At 42.5% G+C, this 20,795-nt stretch overlaps 1 protein-coding gene across 2 annotated transcripts in view; it reads right to left on the reverse strand.

Annotated features, from left to right (window-relative positions):
- LOC112978784 (terminal uridylyltransferase 7) overlaps positions 1-5,725 on the reverse strand; it is a 34,448-nt gene extending 28,723 nt beyond the window's left edge. For both annotated transcript variants that reach the window (XM_064501876.1, XM_064501877.1), the window contains exons 1-2: positions 5,629-5,725; positions 3,366-3,892 (exon numbers count right to left, since the gene is read on the reverse strand). In XM_064501876.1, the coding sequence (XP_064357946.1) occupies positions 3,366-3,873 (508 nt within the window). In that variant the 5' untranslated portion in view covers positions 3,874-3,892; positions 5,629-5,725. The remainder of the gene's footprint in view (positions 1-3,365; positions 3,893-5,628) is intronic.
- Between the last annotated feature and the right edge of the window lie 15,070 nt (positions 5,726-20,795).

The following is a 20,795-nucleotide window of genomic DNA, read 5'->3' on the forward strand; positions in this document are numbered from 1 at the left end:
TTAAGTAAGCTTTGCCTTTTTTGAAGCAGGAATTGATAGCGGCCCGAAGAAAACAGGTAAAAGTGATCTCAGGAATCTACACAGGCCAAATGCATGAGTTTAGACCACATCTTACCTTTCATTTAAGCATCTATACAAGATGTCCAGGTGCTTGGAATTTTTAAGTTCTGAGTGCTTCTGAGAAAGTTTTATGCAATCTTCTTAAACTCTGAAGCCCTCATCATAGCCTGAGGTTTTCATTTGTAATATTAAAAAAAAGATTAAAAACAACACACCCGTACCAATTTATTGTCTCTAATAATTGGTAAAGAGGGATGACCTGGCTGTAAGTTTTCAACCAGTTGTTTGATTCAGTTCACTGCACAGCACGTGTGTGCTAGTGTTGTCAGCAGGAATAGCGCAAGAATGGTAATACACTTCCTTTCAGCAGAAGTTTATGCTGGAATAAACAGAACAGAACTAAGGTGTAATAGTTTGCAGGAACAGTACGCCAATGGAAGTCCCAGGAAGCAGAAAGAGAAGTCTAACTTGTGTTTTTACTTTGCACATCCCTTTGATTTCCATACTGTCTCTCCTGCTAAAATTCCTAAGACATACAACAGCTGTTTGGTTACATTTGATTACTGATCAGTGTAGACAGAACTTGGAGAAAATGTCCAATATATGACTTTGCAAGAAAGTCTGACAGGTCCCTACTAGTCACTTATTTCTGTAAGCACAAAATAACTTTAAAAAATTTACAAAGTAAATATTTCTAATATTATTCAGCAGTTACAGTACTGGCAATCTAATTATAGGCTAATGACCATAAGTACTAAAGGCAAGGTAAAATTACAGGTCATGCAGAAGAATCAGTGCCTCAGAGATTTACTAAACTCCCTCACTATGAGTTACAATCAGGTAAGTAAAAAGCTAAGGCAAAGGGACAAGTACATAAAAGATCTCAAGTACAAGGAAACGCCAAGACATCAGAATTAGAGATCTCGAAGGGATCTCAAGGGGTGAGCTATTCCATGCCTATGCTTCGCAGCAAAGATTAAACAGGCTTGGTCAATCCTGCGCGATGCTTGCCTAATCTGTTCTTATAGGCCTTCAGGTACAGACCCCCTGTGCTCCTCAGACAGCTAGCCCAGTAGTTCACTAGCTTTACCATTAGAAACTTCTCCTTTATTCCTTACTGAATCTTTCTTGCTGAACTTCAGGCTAATTGCTCTGTGTCCCACCTATGAGAAGCACGCAAAACAGATTTTAATACTCCTTTAAATAGCTGAAGGCTATTATCATGCCCCCAGTCCCTCCTTTCCTTCTGTAGAAAGATTGGGGATTGTTTAAACTTTATGTAGTTTCTGCTTTCTTACATGTCCTAGCATTTTTTGGTCTTCTTTGGATTGTTTCTGTTTTGTCAGTTGAAACGGGGTGCTCAAAGCTGAACAGAGCACTGCAACTGAGAGTTTGCCAAACACAAAATAAAGACTATTTCAGCCTACAACTCTGTTTTCATGCCTCACAACAGCATGACATTGACTACTGGTGATCTTCTGATTCATTATAATTCTAGATTCTTCTCTGAAAAATTGCTACCTAGTAGCTTTTTCTCCTGCATTTGTGCATTTGACATTCCTACTTGTATTTGCACATATTTCTATTGTATTTCATCCTATTTTTAGGCCATGTCTCCAATTTTGCAAAATTATTTTAATATCTCTTCCTGTTTTTCTGTATTCAGTTCCTACCAGCTCCATGGCACATGCAGACTAATAAGCACGCTCTCTTCATTCATCATCTGGATAGCATAATAAACATCAAACAGAATAAGATCTTTGTAGATGCTCGCTCAATGCTGCCTTTCATTTTCACAAAATCATTGATAAGTATTCTGTAAGTATAGTTATCAAATTGGCTTTGTAACTCTTATTAATTTCATCTAGAAAAATATCCCCTAGTTGACTTACAGGACTGCCACACAAAAGCATCTCAAATATTATTAGCAGTATCTATCCACTGCTTTTCCCATGGCTGCGAGAGCTGATCACCCTTTTGAAGAAATTAATTAGACAGACTTAACATAATTTATTCTTGACAAATCCATGCTGACTGCTACTCATCTCTGTGTTACCTTTCAAATACTTATAGTAAGCTATATTATTTGTTCCAGAATGGATTTCTAAGATTAAAGTTGTGTATCTTTTTTTAATTCTGTGCATTTTGTTGTTAAGAGATGTTTGCCTTTTCCTATTTGCTGGTATCTCATTCCTCCCAGATAAGTTCCCAAATGTAATTTCCAGTGATCCCCAAAACCTACCTCAGCAAGTTTAAGTTTCACAGGATGAAGTCCAGTAGACCCAACCAATCTGAGAACATTTAAGTATTCTACTCTGCTGTTTCCTCATCTGAGGTTGAGCTCAACTGTGCAACACAATTTATTTCCAACAGTGAGAGACATGAGGCACCTGGTCCCAGTTCATTTCTTCAGTAACAGCTGATACCAAGGGAAATGACAACTAACTCTTGGCCTTCTTGGCATCAGCCATCAATATCCTTCCTTCTCAGCAGAGTGGCAGACCAATATTGCCCTTGGTCACTTTCTTAACTAAACTAAGAGAGATTTCTTGTTAACTTCAGAGATCCCTGTTAGCAGCAGCTCATCAGTACCTCAGTCTTTCTCATTTTATCCAATACATACTCCATTCTTCAAAGCTTTGTACTACTTTCATCTACTTACACTTCTTTCTGAGCTCAAGTTCAATGAAGAACTGATAATACCAAGCACCTTAACCCCTCCTGCCTCTGTTCTCTGCCTGGCTCTGCAATTCAACATTCGGGGAATTATACTCTCATTATTAGTATCAATTGTCCCATTTCATCCAGAGAAGTTCAATATGCACAGAAAGTTATTTTTATTATTGTAGTATTATTGCCTCTTGCATGTAGAAACTCCTCACAATATCTATAATGCATTATTTTTATCTTCATTAAGGTATATGGTTAGTGACTTCATTGAAAGCTCCAAAAATCTTATTCTGTAGCAGTTTAACTGAAACACCCCTTATCAGTCTTGACAAATTCAGTCAAATTGTACCTTGAAAACTGCAGAGACGCTATACAGATGCTGCAATCTACTTATACTTACCACTTAAAAACCAATTTACCAAGCCAACACAATTTACAAGACAAGTTCTGTATCATGTGCTATAACAATCTGTTTAAAGTGCTGCAATACAGTACAGTCAACAGTCTGCAAGGTGTTACAGAACAAAACCGATTTTTTGCTTTAACAATGAATCTTGAAATTGTACTTTTCAATAGTATATGAGGAAAGCTACTTTATGGAATAGCTATACAAAATAAACAAACATGTTGATTACCAGAGCTTCCTTTCGGCATGTCTGAAATGTCTTCACTTGTTAAGTCTTTCTGAAGTTGTCTTCTTACATTTCTGTTTCCTGCACCTTCAACCTCCTGAAAAGAGTCCTTTCTTGTCCGATTAAGCATGGGAATCCAGACTGCAGATCTGTACTCTCTCCAGCTGTCAGAACCACCACGATGGTCATCAGATATCCACTTCTTCACTTGGTCTTTTTGCATATCAAGTAACTTTGACCCTTGATTGTGACTCATGTTTTTAAGTGAATTTGGGCTACTCAAAACACTACGTGGCCCTCGTCTGGGACTATTTCCATAATGAGCTGGTGCTCCCTTTTTCTTCTGAAGGCTGATATCTATTTTATTGCTATGGCCATTTCCGTACTCATCCATGACTTGGTAGTCTTTTTGTAAAGGATTCCCTCTCAGTTCTCCTTCATGCAGAATTTCCTGTTCCTTATTATGTTTGGCAAAGCAAGGTTTTGCAGCATCTCCCATTGTTATTGCCATTCAATTTAATGATTCACACCTAGAAATCAGAAAGTTAAAGTAGCATTTTAAAATAATCAACTAATAAACACAGGTGCACTGGCTATAATTTGAGAAGGAAACTGCCAGCAATCAAAGCCCTGGCCCTGTAATACCATTAAGGCATGCAAGTCTTGGCAGAAAACAAAATTTGCTCCTACGAAACAAAAGGTTGTCTGAAACTCAGCTGTCCTTCTCCTCTTAAAGTGCCTAAACCTACGAGTGGTTAACAAAATTCAGTGACAGCCCATGCGCTTTTGGATATGAAGGTCTAGATGGCTTTAGGACAGAAAACAAGGTGGCATAAATAGACTGTTTCAAGAGTCCATGTCAGTCTCAGCTCATGGCACAGGAATGCTTTGAAAGAAAGATTCTAGGAACTTAGGCGCAGGTAGAATTCAAGGGAGCAACAAAGAAGGATGCTCCAAAAGCCATTCTACTTCACCTGAATATTAATCACCTTCCCCCAACAGTTGGCACTGTTCACCTGTTGAAAATGAAAATTGTGGTCAAATAGGATAGAGATTCAGAAGTTGAGCACTAGCATAAACCTCAGTGGACTGTGAAAGGAGGAGCTATCTGGAAGAGACTGGCCCAACATAAACAAACAGCAGCAGTCACAACTACTCTGAATATTGTTTGATTTAAGTAAAGCCATATACAAACGAGAACAAAATGCCTTCTCTTTCAAAAGACAGGCATGTGCTTAAGGATGCAGAGAAGGCTGTAGAGCATTTACTAGAAGCAGTTAAGCAGAAGATATATTTCTGCTGTCTTTAATATGGGACCATGGTGTCTGACTTGCTTAGATGTCTTTTAATTCTGCAGGCCTTAAAGGCACTTTTAGGAACCTCAGTGTCTGCTTTCTACAGTCTTGAAGCTTTATTATTTATCCCTCTCTTAAGCAGAAAAAGTGTTTTGCTCTTATATGAGTGACAAAAATAGACTGGTACCTGTCCCAAAAAACTAAATTCAGTCAGTTATTCATTACTGTGGAGAACTAGCTACAGTAGCTAGTAACTGAAAGACTTTAAAAGGCACAAAGTAAACTTACTACCTATTTTAAGGAGGAAACAGTTGTGAAATCTGTATTTTAGAGTGACCTAGAAACAGCCTGCTTTAGACTCATCCCAAGAAGCAAAACCCACACCCAACCACCGGGGCGGATGATGAAACACACCCTGCGCTGGAAGACAGCACAAAGCAAAGTTCACTTCAGCATTTGGTTCAGGAGCAAGGCGCCAGGCTAGACAGCTGGGCAAGAGAAGAGGCTTGCTCTCGAGAGCAAACACAGCTGGGGACAGCAGTCCCTCTCCGCGGGCTCAGAAGCGGCAGGTAGCGGCAGCCCAGTTAGTTACCAACCGCACCCGGACACCGGGCTCATGACTCCCGACTGCCGCCGCCCCCGCGCAGCCTCCTGCTGCCGCTCCGGGGCCGGCCACCTCTCCTCCAACACCCCCCCGCCGGACGGGCGCCTCCAGCCCTCCCCGCCCCAACGACGGCGGACAGAAACGTGAAACAAGGCCCGGGGCAGAGGCCCGCCGGGCGGGCGGGCGGCGGAGAGGGGGCTGCAGGGCCTGCGCCGCCCCGGCCCGAGCCCCGAGGAAAACAGGGCCCCGGGCTGGGCAAGCGGCGGGGAGGGAGGGCGAAGGAGGGAGGCGAGTGGGGGGGGAGACCCCCGGAGGAGCCGGCGCCAGGGGCGCTCCCGCCCGGCCCCGCCACGGGGAGGACACTCACCCGGCCGCCGCCGCCGCCCCAGCCCTCACCGCTCCCCCGCCATTGTGCCGCGCCGGAAGCGGCCCGGTCCCTCGCGAACGCCGTCCGCCACGGCGCTTCCGGCGACGCTCGCCCTGCCCTTCGCCCCGCCCCTGGCAGCCCGCCCCGCCCTTCGCCCCGCCGCCATGACGCAGCGGGAGGCAGCGCGGCCGGCCGTTGGCCCTGCCTCGGCCCCGCGGGCGGCCTCTCTCGCTGCCGCCACTGGCAGCGGCCGTTATCGGCCATCGAGGGCCCAGCGGCCGCCTTCCCGCCTCAGGGCTCATGTCAGGCTGCACAAGAGGGAAACTGAGGCCTCCAGTTGTGGGGGAGTATGAGTTTTACCCCAAAATGCGGGATTTGTGAGTGCCCTCCCACGGTGGCACAACACAGGGCCAGTTTTAGGATATGTTTATGTCCTCAAAGACAAACCTGAGAAGCAGTCAGACAGACCAGGAAAAGTAGAAGAGTTTTTTTCTTTTAAATAGTGGGAAGATGCCAAATACAAGTGTTGACAACCTAAACTTGCTTGGCCTACCAGTGTCCCTGAACACTGTTTCAGTAGTCGGTCACTGGTGGTGGGAAAGTTAGCAAGCACATTCACAGTTGACTAGCATCACAAATTAGCTTTGCTTATGGTAGGGTTTTTAATCTAGTACACAGTATGGCTGGATTTTATAAATAAAATCACGCAGTCATGCAAAGGGGGGAGTATATAAAACTGTTTTGGTGGAGACTGTAGGTTTGACACACGTGGAATTAGCAGAAAAGAAATTTGCCTCATTCTGCCAATCTGTGGTGGGGAAAATATTTAAGCATTAGGCTTTGTTTTCATACAGATGTTATTCCACTTCAATTTAAGCTAAGTCAGACTTAGTCCTAATAGGGTGCAAGCATTTGTACTAGTTGAAGTGAATCCGTTTTCAATATCAGCTTTATTAAATGTATGAGAGTCACATTCGTAGATTAAGTTTACTATAACCAGTACAACCCTTCAAAATAGCTAGATGTGCAAATATTTCAGGACATCTCTACCTCTGTGATTTTGGCAACTGGCTACGTGCTGTAGAGCTGGGATCGCACCAGTCATTTCAAATATAGGTCACCAAACAGGCTCCAGATTGCAAGGGCGTTATGTCACAGCCAGCCCTGCCAACACATTAGTGGATGCATTACTGGATATAGTTGTTTCTTATAGCTGGGAGGATACTTCAATAGATTTTCTGTGGAAGCCAACTGATCTAAAAAGATGTTTTGTCTGTATTTTGGTCATTTTACTGGAAACAGAACAGTAAATAAATGTACTGACAAGAACAATTACAAAACCAGTACAATGTAAGAGACTGTTCTGAATGTAATGTCATTAGAGAACTGAAGACGTTCCCATGTCACTGGGAACCAAAACCAAGCCCATGTAATCCACATGTCTCATCAAAACTAACCAGTATAAGTAGGTAACATTCAGAGCAAATTACTCATTACAAATACAGACATAAATACAGGAAGTGGGAAAAACCTGGTATGGTGTTGCTTCCCTAGTGGTAATTGAATGGATTACCTTAAAAAGGAGAACAGAAATGCCGAATTGCTTACAGTTGAGGGAGCTGCGAAAGTGAACACGTATGTGGTTTCTTATAGGAGAACTTCTACTTCCTTCATCTAATTTCTTCTTGCTGAATTAAATGGCACGTGTGTTTTGTGAATATTGCTTGCACTTGCTCAGCTTCTTCCTCTTACCGCTTCCTTCTGTTTCTACCGGCCCTCTTCATTACCTAATAACTGCCTAGTTTAACTTAGTTTCTTCCTACTGCTCTTTTGCATCCATATTCATGGAAAAGAAGTGCTCTTAACTGACCGTAGAAGTAGTCCTCATGAGAATACCTTCCCATTCCAATCCAGTCTTTCTTAGCAAATTATGTACAAGATTTTGAAGGTAAAAGGTAGAGACATATCAAAATTACTGACGATGCCTTTTGAAGATAGAACATCATAGCCTTGAAATCCAATGCTTTGCAATCCATTTTTAGTGCCAGAATTACGACTCAGAAATTACTTTTGCCTTCCCGTAGAGGACCCCCTTAAAATAAGAAAATTCCCCTGGTAGGACATTTGCTGGACTGGGGCTGGAATGCTGTGATAGCTTAACTTATCAAAACAATTGCTATGAGCAAATGTGGCAGGTGTGCCAAATATAGGAAAATTTCTAAGCCCTGTCTTGCCTCCTTCCATAAAATTGTTTGAATGGCTGCAGGCTCAGCACATGTTTCATGTCATATTGACTGCTCTGGGTCAAACACTGCTTGGTCTTGTGGAAGCTCCTTGCCAGTGCATCCATGCAAGATGGTCTGAAACTCCTGTCGTTTTTATGCTTCACAGAAACTCACAGGTTCTGTTTTAGATTTCTATCAGAGAGTTGTATATTCAAATGCTATCATCTTCTAAGATTGACAAATACAAGAGCAAGTATGCTAAAAGAGTGATACATCTGAAATGCATGTGAAATGTGGAAGACTCGACTTTGATTAGCTGGGGTTTTGTTGTGAATAGGGAGCATGGAGGGAGAGTTTATCAGCTTTTGTGAGAAAGAGTAAACTTACTGAGCTAAGCATACTTATATTGAAATGTGAAAGAGAAGTAGTAGAATTTGGTAGGTCTATCTGGAATAAAAGAAAACAAGAGATAGAAATTTAAAAGTATTAAAAGATTACATAGCATTAAATGAAATAAGAAAGCCAGATTCATAGAAATAAGATTGAACTTAACAAGGCAGTGTATTGGGTATTACAGAATCTTACTTTATTTTTGAAGACATCTATCTTTTGAATTTCTTGGGCACTAATCTTGAAAGCCACCAACTTTTTGCTGCAGCTTAAGCAAGTCATTACATTTGCAATTTCTCCCTAACCAAATGGTAATAACATTTACTTAGCTCAGACAAGTATTAGGTATACTTTTTTAACAGTGTCTTTGTGTTGCGAAACAGATACTGTTTACTTTTAGGAAAGCTTGCTCAGAAAAAAAAAAAAAAAAAAGATTGAAGTTTTCTGTGATTTTGTGAGCTAAACTGGGCCAATGAGGGGTCAGAGACCTGCCATGCTGGTGTTAATGGGTGTGGGACTGCCCAGGAACATGAGTGGTAGTAGGCAGAGGTGGAGTGCTTGTTTTGGCGGTGACTCAGCCTCCTCTTGGTGCCTCACCCCTAATCTGCTGTCTTTGTCACCTCAGTATTTCACTGTTGCAACACACTCTAGCTTGAAAAGCTACTAAAAAGCTTCCAGTGTTGAAAATGTTGCTGCTTGTCTCTATACCGAACATCAATGGAAAACTGCATCTCAGTTCTGACCTGTGCAGGTAGGTCAGACTACCTGTCTGCCAGATATCTTACAGCAGGATTTTCCTGAAGACAGCAAAGCTATCTGATTTGTACCAGCAGAGAACTTGCCCAGTTAAAACTCTTGTGTTTATAGCCTTTCAGAATTGAGTCATTTTTCTGATGTATTTATCTCACTGATATGTATTTATCTCACTTACCATGTGGCAATCTAACTTCTTCCAATACAGTAAACATTTCAGGGCCTTCGCAGCAACAATCCAGATCCGTGGGGAATGATTTAATGAAAATCCCCAGATGTTAAAACCAAAGCGACTTAGTATTGTCCAGAGATGGTATAAGGCAATGGCAGCCTTATATTGATTTTACCTTTACATTTGGGACCCTGCTGGAAAAAAGTGTGCAAACCCTACCACACCATAAGAGGCACCTTCAAGTGGAGAAAGAGTGGGAGAAAATTCTGAGTGTCTTATTAAGAAGCTCACAAAACACACTGCTTGCCCTGAAAATCATAAATTACAGCTTGATTCATGTTCACTAGATGGCAGCAGATTCAAAAGAATAGCTGAAAAGCCATAATTCAAATAAACAGTTTATGAAAACAGGGCTTAAAGACATGCCTATGCAGTAAAATAAAGGTGCAATTATAAAACGTGATTAAAAATTTAGCTAGTCTGGGTAAGAGGAACGGGGGAAAATGGCAGCACAGGCATCAGCGTGGTCTGGCAAGCAGGGCCTTTTGCCAGGATTTCCTTACAACTTGTGTTTTGTTTGCCACCCCAAGGTTGCAGTTCCTGCCAGCATATCTCCAGTTCCCCAGGCTCACTAGATCAAAGCCGGCATGGCTGTGCCTCCCCATGCCGCGTCCAAACATTCATTCTCTGTTTCAATAGTATCTAAGAGACTGTTTTAGACATGCAGCATGCTTGTCTGAATACAATACCTATTGTAAATGAGGTAAATTGGGAAGTAGAGGGCCTGAGATTTCAAAAAATTTCAGAAACAGGAAGGGTAGGCCCTTCCACTGGCAGAGATGGGTTGAAAGAGGATGTCTGTCCAGGCACTCAGGTCTGTAAGCTGGAGGGTTGCCAATACCACCGTCTCAGCTGCACGGCTAAAGCTGACATAAAGCTATACCAGCAAATGCTCCTAGCAGAAATTCACATGGCAAACCTGTGGTACAAGGTAAATGGTAAAATGGTTTATCTGTGGGTACAGCCTGGAGTGATTCCCCACATGAACTAAATGATACAGGCAGGAGGATTTTTTAGTCTGCAGCACTGCAGCGACAATGGGGCTTTTGCTAGCATATGTTAGCCAAAGGTGTGATTTTTTTCCATGGCACTGTGCAGAGTAAACCAGGCTTAATGCGTGAAGGGATAATGAAGCCTGGTTGTGACGCTATTTCATGGCAGACATCCCAGGATATGTGCTCACCCCATAAAACTGACCTCTCCTACTCTCAGAGCAACCAGGGGATTTTGATGAGATTGCTGATGTTACGGAAAATATTAAGTAATAATCCCTTCCATCAAACCAATTCCCAGTTCCTCAGTTAGCTAAAAATGCTCTAAAAGTTTTATTATAGTGGATAGTTTTACAACCCCACATGTTTTTTAGTTCCCAGGTTAACTAATTTTTTGAACATTATCATAAACTAGAAGTACAGAACATGACAGGTCGTTCAAACAATAGTATTGTGAGAAGTATATGAATAATATTGACTTTACTAATTTACTGTTTATAAGACCCTTTACATTGTAAAAAGATAGGAAGTACTTTCATTAAATACAGCCTACATGCATGCAGTTAGACGTACATATCTCTGTGTGTGAGCATGTGTAAATATGAGAGGTCAGATACTCAGTTCATAGAAACTAATGTATTTCTGTTGACTCCAGAAACAGTCCATAACCACAAAATACAAGTAAGGAAGCAGCATGGACCACGGATCTTCTTAAGCCAAGATTTTCTCGAGATGGTTGGCTATAGCAATGAGACCGTTAAACTCAACAGTTGTGCACAGTGATGTAATCAGAAGTACTGATCTTCAGATTCAGTTCCCCACTTGCTGCAGACGTGGTGGATGCCTGATGCCGGATTGCCTCTTTGGGCCTGGTGGGCATCTGTAGGATTTTCAAGTGTCCAGAAATGCATTGGAAACATGCAATACTTTTTTAACAAGGCTGTTGCCTGATAATCTGAAGTAAATATCCAAAGTTCTCAAAATCTCCCCAGAACAGATTCCAGGTTGGAAAAAAGGACATAACTGAGGAAATTAAAGAGCAGCCCTGTTTGGAAGTAGCGAAAAGGAATAAAGAGATCTACTGAATAAAGTCACTTTTTGGACTGATTTTACCTTGCTAGTCTATGTATTCTTCAGAAAGCAGTCAACATGAGGAAATTTGAGTTTAGCTCCAGTCCTCTTTAAATACACAGTGCTGGCATTTAAGGAATTGTTAGAATTGTTCTGTCATGGTTTTCCAAATACTGGATACACGTTACTGCTTTATGGAAAAGGTCTGCCTTCCTACTAAAGGAAGAGGACTTGGCAGGAAAACATTTATGCTTAACAGGTAAACAGATTTGGTTGTGCTTTTGCATTGCTATCAAAACATACCTCATGGAAGATCCAGTGTTAGAAATATGTTAGTTTATCTGTTCACATGCATCAGGTTATTTATATTAAAGCAAGGTTAAAAAGCCCCTGAATATATGAGGAATGTAGGAAGATACAAATATTTCAGAAATGGGGAAACTAGGAAAGTGGACAGTCTTAAGACAAAACCTTTAAAATTGCCTGTCTGATGTTTGGTCATTAGATATGTGGATTATAGGAGTATTTGGAAAGAAACAATGAGGCTTTGCCTGGACATATTGATATATATTGTTGTTTATAGTTTCTAAGAAAGTACGTAGGCAGTTTAGTTGCTGAAATTGGAGATGTGCATTGTTACACACAGCACTGCCAGTTTGCTTGATATATGTACTAGTATATTTGCCCTTGCTCTGGAGCAAATCACTTCTGCCTTTAATAATTCCTTTGTGACAAACAACAGTGAGCTGACATTATACATAAACTCAGAGTGGTTTAAGGCTTCTCAGCAGCATAGGCAAAACTGAATTTTGCTACCCCATGGGTGGGGACAAAATACCTTTCTAGGGGCAGGAAAGGCTGGTTTTGTGGTGGTGGTAGAGCTGGTGCAGGGGAGGAGGAGGCAGGTTGGGTAAGAAGTCTGGGGTAAATCAAAGGCAGGAGAAAGGAGCTCGGAGGAGCCCTCAGGGTTTTGGGATGCTGCTGGAGGGGAGGGAGGGGTGAGTGGCCTTTCAGGAAAATTTCCGGAGGAGCAGGGCCAGAGCTGCTTGGTTACATCCAGGAGAGGCAAAAGACCGGAGAGTGGGCATGCTGGTAGGCAGGCAGGTAGTGGGTGGACGTGGAGTTGTCCCACTCTCCTTCCCATTAGTCACCGAAGGAGAGTGCAGATGCAGCCAGCTCTGGCAGCTGGGTGAGGGCGAAGGCAGAGGTGGAGCAAGCAGGCTTTTGTCCAGGGTGAGCCCTCCCCCATCAGTATGCACTCCCGCTATCCCGGCATGTTGCTGTTTTTTACAGCTTTGCGTGCTACATTCATCTTTTTGCTTCATATCTCTTCTACCTGTTCATGCCCAATGAGCGTGTGCAGCAGCCAGGGCAGTTGGACGGAGGGACAACCTTGCTTGGGAGCACAGTGTCCCTTTGAAACACCGTCCCCACCAGGCCTCCTGGCACATGGCTCTCCTCTGTCACCTTTTTCTTGGATGGGGACAGGTACCAAGAGCAGCTTGGTGTGTTGCAAAAGGGCCACTTATTATTAGGAATATTTTGTCACTCCTTCATTTTGCACTGTTAAGCTACTGCCTGAAGCTGTTCCTGAAGTCTTTAGCTTGTAATGAGTTGGAGCTCAGAAAGCATGGATAAGGTTAGTTATCATACTTCGATGATTAACCAAGAGTTCCCATGGAAAAAAGAAATATATTGCCACAAACAAACAAACAAACAAACTTTGTTGTAATCCCACTAACTGTGCTTAAGAAGAAGAGCACCTTCAAAATCCTCAATGTCCAAAAGATGTCTGGAAGGTAACTGAAACACAGTTGTGTCCTCATACCCTAATAGATAGTAGTTTGTAGTAGTTTCACTGTGTTCATGGGACACCGTTTCAAATGCAGCATCATCATTTGGCTCTACATTGTATTTCCTTGGAATTTCAATAGTTGTGAAAATAATGAAAAATGGGCTTGGACCAGCTCACGCAAATTGCCGTCATGTTTGTCCTTCTTCTGTGCGTGTCAGATTTCTGCATGTGTGCAAACGTGTGTCTCCCCTTGTGTTGATGTGTCTGGGATCACGCAAGGGTATATTAGTGATGACGGCTTGTAGTTGCCAGGCCACAAGAGGGACCCAAAGACACGCGTTGCTTTTTAGGAGCCCCTGTGTACTTCTAGGACCTTTACCTTCCAGCTTGGGTTTTTTAAAAAATAGTTTATTTTCTTTTAATTTTAGTTCTGAGGAAATTTTCTACTACTCACTTATAAGCCTTCTGAGGGAAAATCTGAAAAAAGGCTCTCACATGGATCATGGATGCCTAGTGCACTGAGAAAGGCTATATAGCTTCTAGACTGATAGTCATAAATCATGTAAAAACATTAGGAGGAAAGCATCTGCACTGACGTATTATACTGTGAGTGCCTACAAGAAAAATATTAAATAAATACAGCATTTGGAATTTTCCCTTTATTAGTGTTTTTGAACATCTAGCCAAGCAGGCAACTGCAGATGTGATGAGCCAGTTCCATAAATTAGAGGAAAACATTATTAAAAGTAACATTGCTCCATAAATATAATAAATTGGAGACACTCTGTAATACACGGCTTTGCCGCTGCAGTAACTCACTGTTCCTCCCACAGCTGTGTCGCCTCTAAAACGTACAGTGCGTGTGTAACCAGGGCATTTCTGCCACGGTGACGAAAACCAGCTTTGATATCTGCCTTTTTGGAAGGAGCAGCGCTGCCTGGAGAAATGCTGGTTCAGGGGCTTCGTTAAGCTGTCTTGAGGAATGCCTTCCCCGGTGAAGACATGTCAGATGCCTTCACCCTTTGGGGCTGCTCCTCCTCCTCCTGCCTCACCCTGTGGTCAGTAGACGTGAGTCAGAGTTACGTCTACGGGACTCTGTCTTTCTCTTGCTGCCTCTTCACGCTGTTTTGGTCCAAGTAAGTGGTAGCAATGTTTTGCTGTTTACAAGAGCTATCTCCAGTGGGGAGGATTGGGGTTTGTTTTGCTGCAGTGACAGCTCCTGGCTTTTCAGCTGAAAAACTAATTCTGGTGAGGGGAGACATGATGATTTGGCATCATTAAAGTTACACCATGTTGCATCTGTGTGGCACTCTCAGTCTAGATGAACTACAATTATTAATGAAACCACTCGATTCTATTTTTGGAGGAGGCAATAAAATTCTGTCCGTAATTTGCTGAGAGGAAAGATGAGGCCCAAAACCTGATTTCTTTGGGGGCAGAGGGTGAGTCTGAAGCAGGAGGGAGAACAGCACCCAGCCCTTCATGGCCTGGGAGGAGGCCAGTCCCTTCCATAAACTTGCTTTTTTCCTTCCTCTGTTTCCCCTGAAAGTCACTCAACAAGTTGCCTCCACAAGTCCAAGATGCTGCAGAGGCACATACACTCTCAATTACACATCCACCTCTGCAGAGACTCCTCTGTATTCCCCGACTCAGAAGAGGCCACGCTGACTTCTGCCCAGTGCCAGCAGTGAATTCATATCTTCGCAGCCGTGTTGTACATAAGGAACGTACAGTATGAAGTGCGGTGACAGCCTGACACGAAGGACGGTTCCCTTCCCTTTCTGCTTTTCCTGGCAACGGCTGAACATGCACCAACAACACACCTTCCATTACTAATATTTTGAAACCTAGAGCAGGAGAGTGCCTCAAACCGCAGCCTTATAACGTAATGAAGAATACACACAGCTGCAGTAACAACCACATAATTATTTAATTAGTTTTTGACAGCTTCAAATTGCGCAGGCAAAGGAATGCATGAACCGCACATGGAAACCTGCCAGCAAAGGTTTTACATGTGCGCAGATGGCTTTAGCTATTGTAACGCAAAGCCAGGTTGCTGTACTTTTACTGCAAAGCCTAACAGCACATCACACACCGCAGAAATTATATCAGGGGAATAAAAATGGTGTTTGTAATTATTTCTTCCCTTTTATATCATCGTGTTGCTTTCATTGTATTTAACTTCTCATAAACTTAGCACACTGAGACCAAAGATGGGAATATTTTAGTACTAACTTAAGTAATCTGTAAAGTAACAGCTTCTTTGGGGCTTTGGAATAAGCAATTATAATGCCACTAATTAACATTATATATCACTTTCTATTTTAAAGTCCTGTTATGGATGTGAATTAATGAACAACTCTGTTGGGAGGCTAAGTATCATTATCTTTATTTTGAAAAAAAGAAGACTGAAGCTCGGAGAAGTGAAATAATTTGCTAGAGGCCACAGTTGGATTCAGGGAAAAAGTGACGTCAAATTAAGGATTTCCTCAGTTTTCATTTGACTCTATGGAGAGCTAGAACAAGAATTTTCAATATAGAAATGAAGGAAAAAGAGTTGCCTGCAACAAAACTGATGAGGAGAGGACTAGCATTAGTAGCAATCTGTCTTTGGAAATGGATTATTCCAAAGGGGAAGATAATAATTTAGAAATGAAGTGAAGCCTAATGTACTGTAAATATTTGCTCTTCAGCTGCTGCGAAGCCCACACCCATCTCTTAAGTCACTCCAAAGTGTTTATAATTTCCATGTGTTGCAAGCTCCATGATTTTATATTAGAGAGGAAGTGATTTCTCCTGAGTGAACCTAATTAAGGCTAACTGTTAAAATAAAACACAAATTAATTCAAAACTTCACTCTGAGCTCTAAATGAACACAAACTTACTTTGAGGTTCAAAAAGTTAAGTCCCCCCTTTTTTCCAAATAATTGTAGTTTTCATATTTTCCAGCCTTTGCTCTTTATGGTTCTGGCTGGGATGGGAAATGCTAGAAGCCCACAAGAAAAGGTTATTCCCATAGAGCTGTGCAAGATATTCACAACAAAAACCTAAACCATGTGGAACACATGTGGTTTCAAGTTTCACAAGAAAAGTCAAAACCCAGGCTATGTTTGTTGAAGTTTGTAAAATGGTCTGAATGAAACTGGGCCAATTTTCAAGCAAATCTGGTCAGATTCTTGGTTGCAAGTTGAAACCATCCAAAAATTCTCAGTTTGGCAAGGTCTGAGAAGGCAACTGTTGGATTCAAGTGGGTCCCATGCCCATGTGCTCGTCAAAAACAGGCCAGTAAATTTGGGGCTGTATCCCCCCAGATCATTTCTCTGAACAGTCTCCAAATCTTCTGCTTGGCTGAAGCGCTGGGAGGGGATCAAACGCAATGTAGGAAATGTTCAGGAATGGGAAAAGCTGCTCCGAAGGGGGGCTCCGGGGCAGTGCCTCATGACTTCCCCTGTGTACGCACTACTTACCGGCTAAGGAGGAACCTCCCTGCCCTGCACAAGGGCGAGCAGCTGCGTTTTTGGGCTATGAGAAGTAGCACAGCTTTCGTGGATCGCTTGGTATAGAGGACTTCAGTCAGAGAGTCATACAAAAGTCAAATCGGGGAACAAGACCTTCAAAGTGAGGCCCATGCCCAGTGCAGGAGATCCCGGGGAGCTCACAGCCCACCCCAAGGAGGGCACTCTGCTACACCTTTTTATACAGTCCTGGTACAAGACTGACAATAAGGGTAAGGAGACTCCAAATCCTTCAGCATTGTATCCATTTCTGCGCTGCATTTTGTAGGATTTATGTTGGTGTTGTTGCAGCCACTGGGAAAACACAGCTTTATTTTACTGAAGGAGATTCGTCTGACTAAGGAAATGAAAGGATGTGAAGAAATACTTAGCGAGCCGGAAAGCTTCTGTTTGAAAACATACACAGAAATCTTGGAAAAAGCTAGTTCCAAATGAGAAGATTGGCGTCACTGTCCTGCAACAACACACTGGAAAGTAGCATTAAAATGCACAGACTCTTTTAAGAGCAGTGTATAGGGAGTCGCTTGTTGTTGCTGGAATTTAACTTCCACAACCTCAATCTTAAGGGATGTTATCAAATTAAAAAATATGAACTTGGTTTTGGCAGTACAAGGATCGATATCGGAGCAGAATTTCTCCTCATGTATTTCTAAAAATATCCTTAACAGAGCTATTAATACTACTGAAGATTACTGAAGGGTTTTTAAATCAACCTTACTTTCAGCTGTCTTTGCTGCTAATCACTTTCAAAATTTCTGTTGCCACAAGCAGTGAAAACAGGGCAGAAAACTTATAATCAAGGCTTTAATAATATAGCTAGAATAAAACATGATCTTTATAGACAGGTTTATTTTTTGATCTCATACACCTACGTAGCAATATTTTCTCCCACATGTACGGCTATGTTTCAGAGCATTCAACTAAGAAAATAAAAGCTGTTTCCCTTTCAAGCCAAAATTTAAGCAAAGAACAGAGCAGATGGTTTGTGAGTACATGGAAAAACAGCATATGTCTGTGTATAAGGTAGTAGCTCCATATCAAACTATTGTAAAAAAACTACAGTTTTGCGAGTTCAGCAGTGAGGGCAACAGTTATGCTCATAAATGAAATGTAACTCATTACAGCTCCAGCTTTTCAGTCCTCACTCACTTTGATTAAGCATAGGCAACAGTCCTGCGCATGACAATTATTTACTATCCTGTCAGTACTTCAAGGGTTTTTTTTTTGCAAGTGGCTGTGTTTTGGCCATAGATGACATGATAATGTCCCCGCTGCTAACAAATCTTTCAATGCAGCATAATTTTGTTCTGAATCTTAACATGCCAGCAGCGTATAATTTTCATTATTCAGGCCTGCCGTTGTTCATCTTAAAAAAATACTAAAGGATGCAGTTACCATCATCCACCAACCTGCTTTTGCAAGATCCAGTCCTACTACACATTAGTGTCCAGACTAGCTGAAAATGTCCCAAACAGTCAGGTTTTTCATCATTTCCCTGAGTGACAAATAAGCATCTTGGTGGTTTCCCATATGACACCTCTCTCTTGCTCAAGAATGTGGGGGAAAACATCCCCAAAACAGTCTTGCTGTTTTCTTTCAGATCCATCCTTTTCCCTGGTGCCTCCAAGCAGCAGATGGCGGTTGAGCTGCTGATGTGTTGAGACCTCTTGTAAATTATTGCTTCCATGCCCTCACAGGCTGTCCACATCCCTCTTTAACCTCTTTTGGGGGATGCTTGCACACAGTGTCCTGGCCCGTGATGGGCTCTGAAGGCACCTTTGCATCCTCATGGGTGTCTGCCCAGACATCTTGCTTGTCCTTGCACCACCTCCATTTCACAACCAACATTTATTTTATGCTCATCCTGCAGTATTTGTCAGCAGAATTATAAAGCACAGAGAGGAATACTTCAGCAACCGATTACAAAAACCCAGAAGGGGCATATTATTTTTAAAATCATATTTATTTGTAATAATTGTATTGTGGAGTGGCAATATTTTTGTTTTAAATGTTCCCTACTTGCATCTAAGGCTGAGGTCTGATGAACTGCTAGTGTTTAATGAGAAGATTAATAGTAGACCTTAAAAAAAAGAGAGAGAAAAAGAGAGTAAATAGAAGGTGCTATGAATATTGCCAAACCACTTCTCAGCTTTGTAAAATCGAGTACATGGGCAAGTTTCCCACCACAAAATCAGCTTAAATATCTTTCTGCATTGCTTAATCTTTTTTGGCAGTTTTCCCCCAATATTCTGATGGCAATTTGATAATCTGTCAAAAAATCTTAAAAGAAATTTTATTTCAAAAGGAAATTTGAAAGTGTTTTGTTGTTTGTTTGTTTAATATATCTTTTATATTGCTCAATGCTTTACCAAGGTTCATGACATAGTGCTGTTTTTCCACTGCTTCTAAGAAGTCTGATGCTGTCTCCTTTCCTCAGGTGGACTAGCATCTTGCTCTAAAAACAGCTCCATTCATTTCAGGAATTAAACACAGTATAATCTTACCTTGAACAATTAGCACTTACTAAGTTGTCTGCTTTTGCCCAATGAAAATGAAATATCACTATTTCGCAGGTTGCTTGAGCGGTAATTATGGTGTATGTGGAGTTCTACATGTAGTATCACTGCGTGCTTGAAAACTATTTGCTGCACCAACTTTGGATTACAAATGAATGGTTTTGATTGAAAGAATGGCTGTGACCCAATGGTTGACTACCAGACATGTCAATTTGAGATGATCGAAATAATTGCCATTGACAGTGTTACTCCTTAGAAGCCAATTTTCCTCACCTCAGGAACTATTTTCACAGAAAAACAGAATGGTTGAGGTTGGAAGGGACCTCTGGAGATCATCTAGTCCGACATCCCTGATCAAGGAGGGTCACCTAGAGCACCTTGCGCAGGATCGCATCCGGACAGGTTTTGATTATCTGTGGAGAAGGAGACTCCACAATCTCTCTGGGCAACCTGTTCCAGTGCTCAGTCACCCTCACAGTAAAGTTTTTCCTCATATTCAGATGGACCTTTCTGTGTTTCAGTTTGTGCCTGTGGCCTCTTGTCCTGTCACTGGGCACCACTGAAAATAGTCTGGTCGCATCCTCTTGACACCCTCCCTTAAGATATTTGTATTCATTGATAAGATCCCCTCTCAGCCTTCTTTTCTCCAGGCTAAACATGCCCAGCTCTCTCAGCCTTTCCTCATAAAAGATGTGCTCTAGTCCCCTAATGATCTTCGTAACCCTCGTCTGGACTCTCTCCAGTAGCTCCCTGTCTCTCTTGTACTGGGGAGCCCAGAGCTGGACACAGTACTCCAGATGTGGCCTCACCAGGGCTGAGTAGAGGGGGAGGATCACCTCCCTCGACCAGCTGGCAAGACTCTTCCTAATGCAGCCCAGGATACCACTGGTCTTCTTGGCCACAAGGGCACATTGCTGGCCTCATGGTTAACTTGCTGTCCACCAGGACTCCCAGGTCCTTCTTGGCAGAGCTACTTTCCATCAGGTCAGCCTCCAGCCTGTCCAGGTCTCTCTGAATGGCAGCCCAGGCCTCTGGTCTATCAGCCACTCCTCCCAGTTTTGCATCATCAGCAAAGTTGCAGAGGGTGCACTCTGTGCCTTCATCCAGGTCACTGAGGAATAAGTTGAACAAGACTGGACCCAGTACTGACCCCTGGGGTACACCGCTACCTACAGGCCTCCAACTAGACTCTGTGCCACTGAGCACAACCCTCTAAGCTCTGCCATTCAGCCAGTTCTCAGTCCACCTCACTGTCCACTCACCTAACCCACACTTCCTGGGCTTACCTATGAGGATGTTATGGGGGACAGCGTTGAAAGCCTTGCTGCAGTCAAGGTAGACAACATCCACTGCTCTCCCCTCATCTACCCAGCCAGTCATCCCATTGTAGAAGGCTGTCAGGTTTGTTAAGCATGATTTCCCCTTGATGAATCCATGCTGACTGCTCCTGTTCACCTTCTTATCCTCCACATGCTTAGAAATGGCATCCAGGATGAGCTGTTCCATCACTTTTCTAGGGATGGAGGTGAGGCTGACTGGCCTGTAGTTCCCTGGGTTCTCCTTACCTTTTTTGAAGACTGGAGTGACATTAGCCTTCTTCCAGTCCTCAGGCACCTCTCCTGTTCTCCATGACCTTTCAAAGATGACGGAGAGCAGCCTAGCAATAACATCCACCAAA

Source organism: Dromaius novaehollandiae, chromosome Z, assembly GCF_036370855.1.
Source record: "Dromaius novaehollandiae isolate bDroNov1 chromosome Z, bDroNov1.hap1, whole genome shotgun sequence".
In the NCBI taxonomy this organism is placed as follows: Eukaryota; Metazoa; Chordata; class Aves; order Casuariiformes; family Dromaiidae; genus Dromaius; species Dromaius novaehollandiae.